The 18450-nt window shown below is 49.2% G+C and overlaps 1 protein-coding gene across 1 annotated transcript in view; it reads right to left on the bottom strand.

The window, feature by feature from the left end:
- Positions 1-18450, bottom strand: part of TRPC4AP (transient receptor potential cation channel subfamily C member 4 associated protein) — a 1405828-nt gene that overhangs the window by 225079 nt on the left and 1162299 nt on the right. The window contains exon 16 of the mRNA XM_069652258.1: positions 8648-8759. Within this exon, the coding sequence (XP_069508359.1) occupies positions 8648-8759 (112 nt within the window). The remainder of the gene's footprint in view (positions 1-8647; positions 8760-18450) is intronic.

Genomic DNA, 18450 nt, shown 5'->3' with positions numbered 1-18450 from the left:
CCGATGACAGTGCGTGATGCAGCCGGAGGGCCATCTTGAAAATGAAGTCTTGGACAAGGCCTTCCATTGTCTTGCAGGACCAAAGTTCACAAACAGCTGTAAAGTATTCCGAAAACACTGCGTGTGACGTAGAACTTCAGGGAACGAGCCACGTCCAGTGAATGCGGCGAGCAAGGTTTCGGGGAAAAAACCAGGCAACACCGAAGGCTTTTTGAGGTGGAATTTCGACAGAACTTTCGGCATGAATGAGGAGTGCGTACGTAGCACCACTCTCGATTCGTGGAAAGTCAGGTATGGTTGTTTGTAGGATAGGGCCTGGATATCACCTCGGAAAGGAGTTTTCCACAAAAGTAACTTAAGCAGAGCCTGATGCAGAGGCTCAAAGGGGGCACCTGTGAGCCTCGTCAGAAACACGCGAGTTTCCACGCTAGGGCTTGAGCCTTCACTGGCGGAACATTTATGAAAATCCCTTCAAGAAACTCCTTGACTAGTCGATGGAACCAAAGTGAAGACCTTCCTGGTGTAACGGGAGATCGCTGCCAGATGTACCTTGATGGAGGCGTGCGCCAGTCCTGCCTTGGCCAAGGATAGCAAGTACGGCAGGATCTGTGGTACCGTGACCCTCTTCTGTGACCAGCACCAAGTAGCGAAAAGCTTCCACTTGTGACCGCAGCACTTCAAGGTCGATGACGCCCTGGTTTTTGCGGGGACCTCCCTGCAGTCCGCTGGCAACTCATCCTCCAAACTCTAGGGCTGCAGGCGCCAAGCCCTCAGGTTCAGCGATCCTGGGTCGTGATGTAGGATTGCCCCTCCTTCTCTGGTGAGAAGATACAGAACTACTGGCAGCCTGACCAGAGGCAACGCTGAAAAGGCTGAGAAGGTCCAGGTACCAAATCTGTCTGCCTGAGTATCATCCTGCATTGGCACTGTGAATGTGTTGATGACTCGTAGCAGGGAAGGCAAAGGAGGAAGCGCTTACAGAAACAGGCCTTTCTACGGGAAGGAGAATGCGTCCCCCAGGCTCCTTGGTTTGTGGAATCTGCTGGCATTTTGAGATTGCCGTCATCGTAAACGGACCGATCTGGGGCTTGCCCCACTTGACTAAGAGGAGGTCCACCTTGTCCTGATGAAGTTCCCACTTGAGACAGGAGCGCAACTTCCTGCTGAGGGAGTCTGCAATGGTGATCTTGACTCCTGCCATGTGAAGGGAAACGAGGAACATCTCTTGTTCAACTGCCCAGCGCCACAAGTCCTGCGCTTCCTTGGAGAGCGCTGGGGATGGGGTGCCCCCCAGTTTCCTGATGTAGAACATTGTGGTGGTGTTGTCCGTGAATATCCTCACCAACTTGCCCTTTTGAGACGGAAGGAATGACTTGAGGCCCCAGAACACTGCCTCTAGCTCCAGGATGTTCATATGGAGAGCCTTCTCCTCCGTAGCCACAGGCCTCTGGCATGCAAACGTCCGGTGTGGGCTCCCCAGCCTTCCAGGGAAGAGTCTGTGGTGACCGTCTCCTGGTATGAAGGGTTATGAAATCCTGTGCCCCGGGCAATGTTGGAGGGGACGCCCCACCACCTTTTCACCCAACAGAACTCTCCCAGGGTGATCTTGTCTGTGAAGCTTCAGGATACCTGTATCCAGCGAGCATACAGGAACTCCTGGAGGTCGCATCTGCAACCTGCAGAACCGGATGAGGTAGATGCAGAATTACATCATGCCGAGCAACGACTTGATGGTTTGCACCATGGCGGTCCTCAAACAGCAGCTACACCATCCCTTGAATGGCTGCTGCTCTCTCCTCAGAGGGTGACGGCAGGCAGGACACCGTATGGAGTCTGCCTCCTAGGAACAGCGCGTTCTGTGAAGGTGTCAAGCAGGACCTCTGATAGTTGGAGAATACCAGATGCTTCAGTAGCTGGAGGGTTGCTTCCATGTGTCTGACGGCCAACTCCCGCAAGCGGGACCAGATGAGCCAGTCGTCGAGGTATGGGTATACGTTTATACCCCGCAGACGTAGTTGGGCCGCCACTGGTGCAAGGCATTTTGTGAACACTCTGGGGGTCAACTTCAATCCAAAAGGTAAGGCCTTGAACTGGTAGGGCTGGCCCTGCACTACGAAAGGCAGAAACATTCAATGTTTCCTGTGAATGGGGACGTGGAAATAGGTCTCCTCCAGGTCCAGTGACGTCAAGAAATCTCCTTCCTCCAGTTGGCCGAGCATGTTTTGCAATGTGACCATCCTGAACTTTTGGGACTAAGTACTTGTTGAGACATCGTAGGTCTAGGATGGGCCTCCAGCCCAGTCTTCTTCCCGACCAGAAAGTATCTGGAATAGACTCCGGAGCCCCAGAGTTGATTGGGAACTACTTCATTGTCCCTTTCCACAGCATGGCTTGTACTTCTTTCAGGAGCTGAGGGATGTGCTGCTCCTGATGGGACACCGGAGGGATCCGCGGACACCTGCGTTGAAGCTCCAGGGAGTGTCCCTGGGCGACAGCGTCCAGGCACCCATCTGTCGGGGGTGATCATCTTCCACTCGCTTATGAACCTCGTCAGCTGGCTGCCCATGAGAGTGCACGTGTGGAGGCTCGATGTCCCGGCCGGTACAGGCCAGTTTCGGGGCTGGCGCCCTGCCCGGTGGACGACAGCGCTGTTCTTTGCTATCGTAGGCCTGCAAACAGCTTCTGTAGGCTTCTTGGGACGTGGATCTGGAAGTTTGACGGTACGAAGAGGAGAAACCTTTGGAAGACATGCTTGACTTTCCCCTGGAGGAGCGAAAAGAAGAGCGCTGCTTTTGGAGACTACCCAACGAACGAGCCGTCTCCGTATCTGCCTTGATGGCCTGGAGGGACTCGTCGACCTTCCCAGTCAAGTTCTCTCCATCATAGGGCATGTCCAACATCTTCGCCTGGACTTCCTGTCGGAAACTTGGGACCTTCATCCAGCCTTATCGACAAAGGTAGACACTGTTCCCCATCTGCCGGAACCCTGTGCCTGCGACGTCCAATGCCACTGTAATGGCGTGATCGACGTAACTTCCCCAGCCTCGAAAAGAGCGATAACCTCCATCCTCTATCATCTGGGAGGAACTCCAGGATAGGGCCCAGCTTGGACCGCAGCTCCCTGTCATACCTGGCTAGGATCACCAGCACGTTGGCCTCCTTGATCATGGCCGCCGTGGTGTAAATCACCTTCCTTCCCATGGTGCCCAACTTCTTCCCCTCGCTGTCCGGAGGGACGGAAGACAACATGAACGAGTTAGCCGACAGTTTACTCGCAGCTGCCGATACCACCGAATCAGGCGAGGGTTGCAACCTCAGGCACTTGGCCTGAGAGTCCAGCACCGGATACTCCTTCTCCAGCTATCCCGTTTGGGTGGAGCTGTGCAAGGGTTCTTCATGAGGGCCAGGCCCTCTTCCAACACTTCGTCCAGAAGGGGCACCACCATGATAGTCTTCCTCCTGGCTTTGCCCCTCTGGTACAAGAAACCCTCGTTTTTGTTTCTTCGGGCACAAGCTGAAAAAGCTTGGAGGCTCTGGCGATCATGGTGTGGAACAACCCCACCCTGTCCGGTGGGGACGCCCTAGGTGGCACTTCCAAATATCTTGTCGTTCGCAGTCGTAGCCGTATAGGTCCGTGTCTGGGTCTGCTGGGGAAGAAGGGACCAGACGCAGATGCAGAGGCTGAAATGGGGGCGTCGGATGACAATTCCTCTACTTTATTGAAGGCTGAACAGGAGCCTGGAGGACGACTGGAACCGGGCCCGGTGGCATCCTCTTCTGGATCTCCGACACTAAGGGGTGATGGGTCCACAGAATGCTTAGAGACACATCCCTCGGCTGAGCTGGCGGAATTTGATAACAAGGCCCTGTGCCATCTTCTCCGTCGTCGTCGTCCTCTTCTGTGGACAAGACCTCCATGGTCCTCGTCTGTGGACAAGACCTCCATGGCTTGAGCCACGGCCTGGGAAGGCTGTTTCAGGGCTTCCTCGCCCTCTGCTTTTTCCCCCTCTGTGGGGTTTGAACCGGGGCCCGAGCTAGTTTTCCCTCTTCTGGCGGGCCAGCAGACTTTGCCAAAGTCAATGTGGCGGTGTCACACCTAGGGGGCAAGGATATCTTCTGTGCTGCAGGGGCTACCTTCACAGGGTCTGTTCCCTTAGCCGTCGTGAAAGCAGCTGCCACCAACCTGATCGTCAACAAAGTCTTAGCCTGCGCTGATTGTGCCTGCTTGGGCAGTTCGGCCTTCTCCTCCGCCCGTGGCTTCTCTGACTTCTCCCGCAGTTTAGCCGGGGTAGATTATTTCCTTTTCGAGGAGGAGCTCGACTGCCAGCTGGCAATGGAGGCAGACGGTGATGTGTACTGCGCCCTATCCACCTCGGGACCCACTTCTATGGTGACCCCGGTGGACTCAAGACTTGCAGTTCCTGGCCTTGTCTTGGGCCCCCAAAGGACTTTGAAAACCGCTCCTCGGACCAGCCGGTCCTGGGTGAGGCATGACCCTGTTCTAGGCAGGGGGCAGAGGCCTTAGCATTAAGCCACGCCACCACTCTACTGTGCCTGTCCCTCGTCTTCTTGGAGAACCTGAGGCATATCTCGCACTGCACCTCCTTATGGTCTGGGTGTAGGCAGAAGAGACATTGTAGGTGCTCGCCTTCCATAAACACATTCCGTAGCCTGCACTTGGTGCAGGGCTTGAGGGGCGCTGAAATTCACCGACAACGGATGCCTGCTGTCAGAGGATGGAGAAAAGAGCACACAGGCTCTTTTTGGAACAAAAATCAAACCTTTTTCCTTCGAAACCACAAGCAAAAGTAGAAGTAGCTCGCAGAGCAAACTCGACGACTCCCAACATTGAAGCATGCAGTAAAGATGTGAAGCAGGTACTTCCACAGGGACGGCCACATATAGGATCTTGAAATTCTTCCAGTGTACTTTGACACCGATACTCCACGAGCCACTGCGCTCCCAAGTTCCGGCAAGCACCGGTTCCTTTTTTGACTCAGTCACCTACCTCTGCTAGATCTATACGAATGTACTCACTCCTAAAACACTCTTGTCTGTTTACTCCAACAGACTCCATAAGATACTTCTGTCAATGGAATATCTCGTCCTGATGAAGGCCACACCATCAGAGCTCATTCTAGCTCACCCCTTGGCCAAAACACTGTTGTGTTGACTTGTTATATTGTGTGTGTTTTCGTTCAACCCTACATTGTTTTGATGCATTTATGCTGTTTAATATGCTATTACCTCACTAAGTCCACTAGTCTCCTTCCCAAGGACTCCTTAGTGGACGTAGAAGCAATAGAAAGACGCTACAAATATTGAACATTTGTTCCCTATGAATTGGGTACTGCACCGTTAAAATGTGTAAATGCTGATATATCTTATGTTGCTCCAAATTAAGTGTATCCAGAAACACTAATTGCAATTTGTTAGGAAAGGTTTCATGATTGTATGCAATTTTCCCTCCATGTGTCAACCCCCAAACTTTTTGCTGCTGTTTTACACCCTGATCTAGACTTTGCCAGAGAAGCGCAGCCATCCGCCGCACTCCTCTGGGCTTTCGCTCAATTCTTATGGGGAAACTGACATGCCCTTAAGACAGTCAGTACTGGGAGACTTTGCTTCCCTTAGTCCTTTCCTCATGTTGCAGCTTCTGTGCAACATGAAACAAGAGTGCACTGTAACTTACTATACCGCGCTCTTGGGTCTCTAGTCATTCCAAAGGCCCTAGAAACTCTCGCTGGACTTATTATGAACTGTGCAAAAGTGTCAAGGACAGGACTGGTGGCAGCTATCGTTTCTCTTGTGTTTTGAACCCTTTTTTGCCATGTTAACCGCGCTTACTGCGTTTGGCACGAATAGGTAGCATGACTCCGAAATGGCCACGCCACAAGGTTCTTTGTCCTGTCCTCTGACCGTTTTGCCCCTTCACCTTCCCCAGGTTGAGCCGACCCGGGTCCGTCCTTATTTGGTCATGCACTTTCCCGCGAAACCCAACGCTTTTGTGGGCTTCTGCATGCCTTGTGTGTGCCTCCAGGATGTGGGCTGGGATGTCTGTTCCCAATACACATCCTGGGTGCCAGAGAGTCTGGAGTGTCCTGAATGCCTGGGACCACCGTGGTCCGTGATAGGTCCATGTATGGTGTGAGTGTTTGTGAGCAGATCTCCCATTGGGTCTTCTCTGTTTTGGCACAAAGGGAACTTTGGATAAGAGGAGGCTGAAAACACCACTACCATTTCGATCTCCTGAGTTCACACCGAACAAGGGATAAGGAGCCAAGTATCCTGCAACAAGAAGCTCAGTCGAGGAACCGCTGGTGACCCGCTGAAGGTTTGGCACCCGGAGCCGCTGTCGTCCTGCGAGATCCCTCTGCATCTGATCGTCCTAGAAGGTCTGCAAAGGCGCTTCGATCCATTGGAATAGTGGGATCAACTATTTCCGGCACCTTCATCAAACCCTGCAAGTAAGCCTCTTCGTAAGTGTCCCTGGGCCAACCAGTGGGCTGACCAGCTTACGCAGGACGTTTTGCTCTATCACCGCCGCTGTTTCGGGGAAGCCTTCGAAACTTGGTCTACTGCTTGCACTGCGTCCACGGCACCCTCACACCGAATTTCGTACACTTGGCATTCCCAGGTCTGAAGTGAGACGAGTGCGCCTGGACCAGAGTAAACGCGGTTGCCGTGTTGCCCTTCTGTGGTAACAACCTGTGCACATTCGCTGCATTTGGGACACCCTCGACCCTGCATCCTGCTACACGGTGTCGAGACGTCTTGATTATCGCATCTGAACCTGCCAGAAACGTGAACTGAACTGGAGAAGTCTGGGTCTGCCTGCATCGGGGACCAGTGAGTAGTCCATACCCCAACCGGTGGCCCCTCGCAGGAGCCTGTTTATTTTCTACCGCTGTTGCGAAATAGCAACTCTATCCCGAACTCTCACCCTGCCTCTGCCCACAAGTGGAGGCCTTGCTTGAGTAGTGGGGACCTGTTCTTCATCGCTCCAGTCACCTTCCTGAACTGCCTGAGACCCTTGAAGAGACCCTATTTTGTCCATTGGCACAAGCACGTGCAGGTACTTTTGAGCATAAGGCTCGGACTTCCTCCAAGTTAGGTGAATTTCCGATGTCGAACTGGGACTAATAATTACTTGCACTGCTGGTCCCCCCACGCTCCCATCTCGGTGGTCTACATACTACGTGCTCCTAATTCCTTAGACCCCTCAGTCTTGTATATATATATTGTATTGATTGTGATGTGTTGGTTTAATTTAGTATTATTGTGATTCTTTGCTATGGTCGATGTTACATGCATCTATATTTTTAATATAACACCTGTCTGGAGTAATTTGTAAGTGTCCTTGCTTTGTGTGCTCATTGAGGTCTTTCAGTCACCCTCACCCCTCTTGAGACTAAGTCTTGACCGCCGCCATCGCCACCCTGATTGGTCTGGCTTGTCCAGAGGTTACCCTGTTCCAAGAAACTAGGCTGGCCTTCTGAACCTCTTAACACAATTCAATTAAAAATCCAATTGCAATGCTCAGAACTGTCCTGGTACATGTTTGTCAGAAACTATTCATAGCATTTGGTGTCCACCATGTGAAGGTTTAACCCACAAAGGAGTGTGTTCATCCTTTGTTCAGCAGTCAGATATCTCATGACCTTGCTCATTTTTGTTTTATATACATTATTACCCACCTGGGTAGAGCAAGGCATCAACAAGGTACCCTTTTTTGATAATTGTAGGAGAGTAGACCAGGCATCCTGACAAAACGAAGACCAAATAAAATTGTGCCTGATTTTGGTGTTGATGAAAAGACGAGAACTGTTATTTGTCAGACAATGTGAAGAAGAATCCAGGGGAAGGGGGACACCCTCTGGATTAAGGAGCAATATCCTTGAGACATTTTGTTGGAGTTACTTATTTCTTTGCCCATTTGAACTTTTCTAGAACACTAAAGGCCAAAGACATTATCCTTTTCACTTTAAAAATTAATTTCTTTAGAATGTAAGGGTCACAATAGTTCCTTGGACACAGGACAGTTTTGGTTTGGACATTCTGACACTGACAGATGCTTAGTTTTTAGTTCAGGTAGAGAAAAACACCTCTAGTGCAGGGACAGCAAAGCATTTCCCCACCCCCTTTTTTTATTAATCAATAAAAGTCTTTAGTCAAAACCATGTCTAACTTGTGTCTGAGTTTCATTCCCGATTCCTCACACTGCCGTAAACTGTGTGACCAGGCACTGTACAAATATCAATGTGGGAAGCCTATTCACAGTGAACGCTAGGATATACAAATCCCCATCACACAGGCTCTCCATTGTGAAACAGATGTCAATAAGTACCTGAAAGTGCTGCTTCTTGGCACATCAATCCGCACATTTACCATCCTCTATTCACTCTCCCTGCATGCTTTTTAAACATACCATTCAGCCCAACCTCATCCAACCTAACAGACATATGACCAAGCAACTACCAGCAACCCAGATATTTAATGTGTACCTACAACTGTATGGAAAGCAACAAACCAAGCATGCTTGACAGTGTAAATTAGGTTATTGTTGCTTTCACGCTTGAAAAAACAGAACATAAGTGCTTTCAAAATCTATACACTGCATCTCAAACAATATAAACCAATTTCTTACCTTTCATATCATCAGACTGGTTCTCAAATCTATCCAGTGACAAAGCAATGCAGCGCACCAACATGTTTGAGTCTACCAATGAACTATTTATTTGATTCAGGAAAATATTAAACTGAAGAAAAAAACAAAGATTGGAAAAGTAAATACACTGACTTAAAATGGACAACTGTAGTTCAAAGTAAACAATGGAAGCTATAACATATGTTGAAAGAGAAAAGAAAACCACACAAATATTTTCTTTTGTTTTAATGTAAGGACACTTTACTCGGATTAATGGACATGGGGAATCACTAGAATCATTTTAGAAAAGAACAAATTACTTAACTCTCAGTAATGTTCTTTCTGATGGATATTCCTCCTACGCATTCCTCGTCTATGATATCCTATCCACAGCGCAGCAGTTGTTCAGAAATGTTTCCACTATCGGGGGTGCATCGCGGCTACGACCAAGGCCTCTTCAGGACGTCGGGCCAGTATACATCGGGACACTGCAACCCACGACATCAGTAACACCCATTATCCACCAGCACTCATGGCACAGAGGGGCAGGTAGGGAGGGCGATGAGGAATCTGTGGGGAGGTCCATTTATGTTAATGCTAAAAGTCATTTATACTGTGCATCAACACAACCAGAGTGGTCCCCTGGCGGATCAGAAAGGTAAGAGTGTAGGATGGGTTAGTAGGGAATAGTGGGAAGAGGTAGAGGGAGGGTTGGGTTGTTCAGTTGACCGCATCTGTTCACTGATCATGGGTGCGATTTACAGATTGGTAGACTCCCATGTGCTTTTGTGGGGGACTACGTGGTTTGTTTTGTTGCATTGTAGTGAAGTGCATGCGGGCTGCTGTGCAAAGTAGTAGTTGTGTTTGTGAGGTGTATGCAGAAAGTTGAGAGTTTAGTGGTTAGGTTAGTGGGGCTTTTTCTTACCTCGTTGTTTTGACATTTATTTTAGGTATCTCTGCCTGTGCTATGTACTGGGGTGTTTTGTGGTGGATCATTTGCCGGGTTCTGTGCATAGTCATGGCTCATCTCTGTAACTGTCTAGCGGTCTGTGGGCAGGAAGGTGGTGAAGGCATCCCCCCACCCCTGGTTGGAAAGGAGTATGGTTGATGCATTTGCTCTTAGGTTGTCAAGGGGTGTGTGTGTGTGTGTGTGTCATTGCCTCCTCGAGCTCCTAGGGCGGGGTCCCCACCCTCCAGAATCCAGGAGCTTCAAGGCCTCATGGGGTGCCAGTTATTGGTTAATGCTCCCCCGTCTGCAGCTAAGGTACCTGTCCTTTAGGTGATTCCCAACATAGATGTTTTGTTTGGGAATGTGTATATCCTGAGCTACCTCCCTCCCCTGCTTCCTCCTTCCATGTACGCTTTTTGAGGCATGTTTCATTTCCAGTGGTGTCTGTTTTTTCTAGTCATTTCCGTCTGATTCTGAGGGGAAGAGCCAAGTTTTTAGTAATTTTCTGAATTTTATGTGATCCTACGTATTGTGTATTTCTTTCAGGAGGGTGTTCCAAGTTGTTGCTGCCAGGTGGGAAAATGACAAGTGGTCCAGGTTAGTGGTTGAAGGTTTTTTAGTTCAAGTTGTTCTATTAAGTTACTACCTTTGATGGCCTTCCAGTTTCTTTTCATGATAATTGGAAGTTTTTTGGGCTGCTTTAGTTGGGACATGATCACAAATGAGGAGGCGGTCTCTCCAGAGTATCTGTATTGGTGGTGCCGTGGTGATAAGGTTTTTGTTGGCAAATATTGAATCAAGTGTGTTTCCCACTGCGTGTTGCTCCTTTAACCATCTGGCATAGTTTCATTGTCTTGAGTTGGTAGACTAGCGATTTTAGTGAGTTTGCGTTTTCTTCTTCAAAGCAAATGTTGAAGTCCCCGAAGATTATCAGGTGTTCATGCTCGATGGCTAGATTGGTGATGGCTTCTATGGCGGTGTCAACTAATGCTGCGTCGTATGTCGGTGGTCTGTAAACCAGAATGAATTTGAGGTTTGTTTTGGGGTTCACTGAGAAGTGAAGGACTATGGATGCACAGTTTTTGATGTTCAGTGGTTCATCTGTTTTTATTTTCAAATGTTCCTTGTATGCTATTGCAAGTTCTCCTCCTCTTTTTACTTTCCTGTTCACCTTTGGGAATTGTACGATCGGATCGAATAAAAAGGTCCGACCGTACAAAAAGCCCAAAAAATGCTACCACCAAAGGTTCGAATACCAAAAGTTCGAACCTTTGGCGGTAGCATTTCAGGTAAGCATAAAAAAAAAAAAAGACTGCAGGACACCCCCACAACACCCGAGAAAAAAAAAGGGGCTCCGCAGCCTTTTTTTTATTATACCTACCTGAAATGCTACCACCAAAGGTTCGAACTTCTGGTGTTCGAACCTTTGGTGGTAGCATTTTTCTGGTTTTGTGTAGGGTCGGACCTTTTTATTCGGTCCAATCGTACAATTCCATAGGGCCACCCACAAGGGAACACATCCTACATGCCTACGGGTTTAGACCTGAACCAAAGGGGTGATGAAGTCTCCCAGAACCCTGTCCCATAAAAGTGCAGTGCAATCAACAAATTCCAAATTAACAAATTTCATTAGGAGGTGCATGCGGGGTGTTTTGAAGTGCGGACAATCAAGCACCAAGTGCTTCAAGGTTTCATGCGATTCAAGGCAGTGGGGAAACCTACATTTCATAGATTGCATAGATGGTCGGCATGTCCGCCCAATGGCTACAACGCTCCTCAGTTCTAAATTGATTAATCTTAAAGCAGATAAATAGACCTCTCATGGAAAAACAAGGCAATATGGAAACTTAATTGCAACATGGCAATCGCTTCTGTGTGAATTTAGCATATTCAGTATATGTAGAGTAGAGTAGAGTAGAGTTTCAATTGATCCAAAGTTCGGATCCAATCATTTTCAAACAGTTTCTTTTTAACAAAGGCAGGTCTGATACAGAGATCGTTATGTGTTACACCAAGCCTGTCCAAGACCTCCTGCATACGGTTCTGAAAACTGTTAATAGAATAAACTGTTTTTTCTTCCATTAAGCGTTGTAAATCATTATATAAACAATTATTTGGAGGGTTTAGAAACTTAGTGTAGTTCGATAGTAAACGCCATAACACTCTACATGATAATGAAATCAAACTTAGTTCATGCCTAATCACACAGTTAGGGATTGCCATTGCCACATGCAGGGCTCCTTTAAGAAGTCGACTTTGGAGGGAATCAAGATAGGAACTTAAATCAAATGGACAAATATCAAGAATGTAGATAAGAGCAGCTTGCACTTTCATTGTTAAAAAGTCTCGTAGCAGCATAAGCGAGAATCTGCAATATTTTGAGATTAACTTAATTTGACTCCCTAGCGAGCAAGCTTTCTGATTGAGTCTTTCATTCCAAATCGTGATGGAAGAATTGATAGGCAGAGTAAAAGACTGGACACCTCTGGAAAGAGCGTGTTTGCATCTACTAGCTTTGCCCTCCGTGCAGTTAATGTATGCTGTAAAGTTCTCATTTGGTCTGTGGTGCCCACATCAGTCTCTCATTTCCACTTCAGGAATGACTACTGTACATGGAACAGGACGGCAGAGCAGTTACCTGACAGATTCCGCAGGTGGACTTCACACATCATGCGATCCATGGTCACAAGTGGTCAGGCATCTCCCCTGGATGAGGATGTCTGACTTTGTGCAGGATGTGCAAGCAAAGCTGTTACACATGCCGTTTGATGGACAAAACCTGTTCGAGGCTAAAGCAGATGGCGTCCTTCAGAAGTTGTAGTCCTCTCAAGTTACAGCAAAGCCTTTGGGGTCTAGCCATCCCACAGCCCTCTGCTTTGTCTACGATGGGTTAGGGGTATTGATCCTCCGCCTCCTACATTCCATGTGGTCCCAGGTCAGGTGGCCCCAGAGGGGCTGCAGCACTGATTCTTCACGAGAGAGGTAGAGATAGAGGTGCCCCTAGGGGTGGGATCGTCTGTGGCCACTGCCCGCTTGGCCCCACAGAGTGCAAAACCTTTGCAAGACCTTCTGCTGCAATTCCTCTGTAAAACAGAGACTTTCCATTTTCTGCTCAGAATGGTCCCAGACCACATCCATTGTCTGGGCCTTACTGGTTATTAAAGAAGTTTACTGTCTCCCTTTTGTGCAGTGTCCACCGGACTATTGACCTCCCTCTACCACCTTGCCTCCGGATCCTGTCCTCGCAGAAATCTGCCATTTTCTCCCCAAAAGCGCAATAGAACTGGTACTGCACTCGGATTAAAGCAAGCGCTGGTATTCCACATACGTTCTGGGTCTGGCGGAGGACTGTTTGCGTCAGATACTGGATCTGAGGCTCCTTAATGGGTACCCACAAAAGCACCAATTCGAATGGTTGCACTGGCCTAGATCCTTCAAGACCTCCAACCGCAGGCCGGGTTGGTGTCACTGGAGCTTCAAGATGCCAATTTCCATGTGCCCATACAACAAAGACACAGTAAGCACCTGAGGCTTGCAGTGTGCCAGAATTACTACTGGTTCAGTGTCCTGCTGTTTGGTCTTTCTTCTGCTCCAGGGGTTTTCACTAAGCATCTAGCAGTAGTGGTGTCTCGCCTCAGGCGGGGAGGGCATTCATGTATTTTCTGATCTGGACGGCTGGCTCGTCCAAGCTAGCTCCCCGGACCTAGTGTCGGAGCATCTACTGCATACATGCAGTCTATTGCACAGCTTGGACTTTTCCCTTAACTTCAAAAAGTCTCAGGTTTCGCTGTCCCAGTCCATCAGATTTATTGGGGCAATCTTGCACACTCGCCTGGGCAAGTCATTTCCACCCGAGGACCAAGTGATGCACATCTCCTGGATTGTCAATGTCCTTCAATCCACAAGCCCATGCCTCGGCCTTTCTGCGTCTACTGGGCCTCATGGCCTACCGCATCCTGGTGGTTCCAGAGGCTCGGCTGCGCATGAGATGGCTTCAGTGCCTCCTTTCTCGCCAATGGTTGCGGTTTCAGGGCCACATGTCGGACCTTGTGCAGGTATCGAGCCGGGTGTCTCAGAACATTTTGTGGTGGGCCATGAGAATTGCTGAGTTTCGACAACCCTTGCCCGAAATGACAGTGGTCACCGATCCATCACCAGCAGGTTGGGGCGCTCACCTGTGAGGAAGTGAGCAGACTGTGGTCACCCTCAGTCTCGGAAGCATATCACTTTGCTGGAGTTGAGGGTGATCGGACTGGCCATGGTCGCCCTCCTCAGATCTGTGAAGCGTAGGACCCTGCTGGTCCTGGCGGACAACACGTTTGCCATGAATTCAACAAGCAAGGTGGAGCGTGTTCCTTGCTGCTATGCAGAGAAGCAATGCAACTGTGGTTCTGGGCTCTTGAGAACAATATCTCTCTGAAGACTGCTCATCTTGCCAGAAAAGAGAATGTCACAGCGATTGCCTTGAGCAGGCAGACTTCGGCCTCCCACAGGTGGGGGCTCTGCCAGGAAGTTTGAGATTTTCTTTTGCTGGGCGGCCTCCTCAAGTGGCTCACTTCACTTCCAATGGGAACAGGAAATACAAGTTGTTCTGCTCAGGGGAATTTCATCATCTGGAAGCTTTGGGGGACGCATTGATGACATTCAACCTCATTTCCTGACCACACTGATTCCGATAGCTCCAGACAGGGCCTGGTGGACGAGTGGTCTGGGAGATGCTGGACATGTCCATCTGCCCTCTCTGATCCCTTGTGAGGGAGAAGAATGATCTGTTTCCTAGTCACAGGGGGTAGGTACTCTATCAGAACCTGAGTAGCCTGGACCTTCATGCTTGGCTACTGAGACGCTGAGATACGAGGAATCAAACTTGTCGGATGACATCCTAGATGTTCTCTTGTCAGTTATGGAACCTGCAATTAAGTCTATGTATTGTCTACAAGTGGTGTTCATTTTCACCTTGGTTCTGGGAGAGTAATCTGGACCCTTTATCCTGTCCTTTTGATTGTTTTTCTGTCTTTGGCACAGTCTGGCCTGCATATCGGCACTGTAAAGGGCAAGCTTACGCCGATAAGCAGGAGCGAGGGACGCTCCCGCTCCCTTGGTACCGGCCTTGACTCCAGAGAAACTAAAAGCCAAGCGGTTCATCACAGCCGATGAGTCGAGGGGTGAACCAATAAGAACCGGCTGTGTTGAATGAGAATAGTAGGAGTGTCAAGTTTGAACCATGGTCAACCAACTTTGAATAAACTGTAAAAAGTGTGAAGGGGAGACCAGCTAAAGGAGTAAACCGGCACCATGTGGGTGCTAACTCAAGAGACTCTGATCGATCCCCATCCAACCTAAACTACAATTACCAGAAGACCGTAGGAGGGCCAGCAAAATAGGTCAAAGTGGTCATACACAGGGCAAGCAACATCCCTGTGCAATCGAAATACTTTGATCTACAAGCAGTGTGAAAGAAAGGGTGGTGAATCCTGCAAACATTGAATGGTGTAAAAGGGAGAACATTAAAAGTAAAGAGGGGTCAATGCCCAGAAGAGTGGGACCCAGGGGTGAGCCACTATCACCCTGATCGAGAGCCACAATAAGTCCGGTGAAGGGAGGCTAACAATCGAGAGGGGTCGGAGCCCGGCAGGGAGGGATCCAAGGGTGAAAAGTTGTCACCCCGAGATTGAAAAAAGTGAAAGCAAAAGTTAAGAGATGGCAAGAGTGAACCCGAAGGAGGGATGCAAGAGAAGACGGGTCTGAGCCTGGCAGAGAGATCCAGAGGTGCAGCCATCATCCAAACTTTAAGAAAATAACTGATATATAAATTAAGGAATACGATATGTGAAGAGTCAGCGCCCAGAAGTGGGGGACCCAGGCGTGAATCATGATCAACCTAACAAACTTTCATTTGGTTAAAGGGACTTTTGTTTTTGCATATTGAACACGTCAGGCCATTGAAGGCAAGTGACTTTCGAAGGAAACGAGACTTGGCCATCGATGGTCCCGAAAACAGGCATTGCGATGGTCCTGAGAACAGCCATTGGAACTGTCGTCTCGTGCTGGAGAAGCCAGAGACTGTACTGTGCTCCAAGCTCCCATCTTAACCCGTACTCAAAACATGGGGAAGGGAGACCCAGGCTACTGCATCCTGACATATTTAAGAACATTCCTTTCTTTTCTTGAAAACCATCCCACACCCTTGTTTGGTATTAGTTGCGAGGTTTGGCAATAGGTTTCTCAGTATAGGCCCTTTTATTTTGACACACCACCAATAGGACTGCCTTATTTCATTTGATGGTTGACACATGCTCCCATCTTAGAGTTAGGTTTAGAAAAGGTGCTTTTCCAACCTGCATACAGCATTCATTGTTCAATAAACACCCTTGAACTGTGATCACTTGTGTCTTTCTTATTTGTTGCCACCATGCGTTCCTCACAGAGCCTGGCCACAGGGGAGACACAGAGAGGCATATATAAGGAAGTCCAATCGGAGCACAGGTGTGGGAATTGAGTGAAAAAGGTGAGTGTGTGGCAAGAGTTGGAGAAAAGAGGCTATTGAAGGAGCCGAGGCAACGATGAAAGGAGGAGCCGAGGCAACGATGAAAGGAGGAGCCGAGGCGATGGTGAAAGGAGGAGCCGAGGCGATGGTGAATGGAGGAGCCGAGGCGATGGTGAATGGAGGAGCCGATGCAATGGTGAAAGTATACGCAGAGAAGCAGGAAGAGTGAATTGGATTGGAGGATGTGGTGGTGAAGGAAAGATTAGGAAAATGGAAGAACATCTAGGGGGAGGTATTGAAAGAAGAAGTGGAGAGGATGTAAGGAGGTTAAGAGAAGAAAAGGAGGACATTCACAGGCCAAGCTTACAGGGGGTCTTAGAGTGGTGGCAAATGGTACAAAAATGGGACGAAGCGTCAAGGGGGGGATTTGAGGAGCCAGGGTACCTAAAAAAGGAATAAGAAATGGCCCCCATAAAGACAGGGTTACGTTGAGAAAACAATTCGAAAGCGGCAGACAGGCTATGAGAACAGGACCCTGGGAGAAAGTGGGATTAAGCGGCAGGCCATAATGCCTTCAACCTAGTATCCCCCTTTGCATAAGCCACCTGAATTAATACTTTTCCAGCTCTGGTCATCTAAGGACTGGAGATATATAGAAACCACTGTCTACTATTAGATATGTACTCCAGAAGATCTTGGGATCAAGATTCGCCAAATGATCCATTAAGAGCTCCCTAACCAGAAAGCCAGAACTACTCCAGGGAACATCATTGCTGCATGAAACCTTAGAATGAGTGAAGCAAGGGAGCAGCATAGAGAGACTAAGACTTTTTGCTAATTGGAGAGACATTTTCTCTTTTTGCGTTTCCGGTGGACACTTTTTTCTCACATTGAGTCCGTTGGAAGAAGATAGCTGCCCAACTCATTACGAGTAATGTGGAAAAATTCTGGTGTTACCGTGATGGCGGTCCCACCGGGTTCCGGCAATGTGCACCGCTGGAAACTAGGTTGCATTACGCCTTGACAGTCACGCGGATCCCAGGTTTGTGGAACTTGTGGGACGGCCATCACTGTAACACTGGCGGGGACGGCTGCACCGCCACCAAGGTGGGCAGTGCATCCGCTTCTGCCGTGTGCATGCCGTAACCAGCGGCATCACAGAAACACCAGAACCAAAAATATCCGTGATCGGTGGAACCGTAAAGAGTCTGGCAGCCATTACTTAAATCACAATCCACTCTAGTCTGCCTGTTCTGGAAGTCATCCACCCCTACAGAGTGCTGGAGCCCACTGAAAAACATGAAATGACATCACGCATCCCACAAATCTGCCAGCGCAAGTCACGCCTTGGAGAAGCAGAGCTGAACATGATATGATATATGATATATTTATAATACCGAGAGGTTTCTAAGCGTGGACCCGGGATCGAACCTGTGTTGCTCCTTGTCGTCTTGCTTCCAAGGCGAGCACGTTGCCGGTGAGCTATCCTGCCGAGACCAAATCCATGCTTGCCGACTGTATAGTGGAGCATGCTGGGGACCTCTACTCCCAAGACCAGCACCGCAGCACACAGATGAGGAGAAAGGCCATATAGGAGGAAGTGGCATGGAAGGTGACTGCCGTGACTACCACCCCACGAAATGTGAAGGTCTTCCACAAGTGGTGGGACAACCTCCGCTTGAGGGTTCCTAACATTGTGGCAGTACACCAGATACTGCACGTCCACAGGCAGCGGACCATCCTCCCCCTTGAAGCTGCTGCCCTGGGAGAAGTGCAGCAGTGTGCTACATATGGAGAATAGAGAGAGAATAGAGGGAGTCAGTTCAGCGGATTCCGGAGCCGGGACACCTGTTGAGGCCCTGAGTACACAAAGCGCCCCAATATAAACCACACACCTGCCCACCTTGCCCCCCCAAACTCCTGTACACCACTGCACTGAAATGGCCGTAGCACTGGCCACATCACCCAGATCTGAGCCAGCACTAGCATTGCGCCCCCCCCCCAACAAATCGAAATGTTGCAAAGCAAGTCACATACCTCCCATGCATGCCCCATTACCAACCACATGACAAGGCTTCACACAGTGGCCCACATGCTGAGTGTGGCAGTCCAGAAATAAGTTTGCCTGTAAGGTCACCGGCACACGTCACTGGGACCGGCACACTCATGAGGATCCATCACACTGGCTGCCAGGGTAGCTCTGCACTGCCCAACAGTGAGCAACAGCCATGGCAGGCTGAGCTGGGAGCCCCGGCACTGCTAGCAAAGCTGCTGGTGTCTCAAACTAACATTCCCATGCAGTCCCATGGGACTGTGGACTCCCCAGGTCTGCCACATGAACACCTGCATCGCTGTGACTAGCAAGGG

This window comes from Ambystoma mexicanum, chromosome 3p (assembly GCF_040938575.1).
Source record: "Ambystoma mexicanum isolate Mex_15411 chromosome 3p, UKY_AmexF1_1, whole genome shotgun sequence".
In the NCBI taxonomy this organism is placed as follows: Eukaryota; Metazoa; Chordata; class Amphibia; order Caudata; family Ambystomatidae; genus Ambystoma; species Ambystoma mexicanum.
Note: the sequence above shows the minus strand (reverse complement) of the source record. Positions and strands in the feature narration are given on the sequence as shown.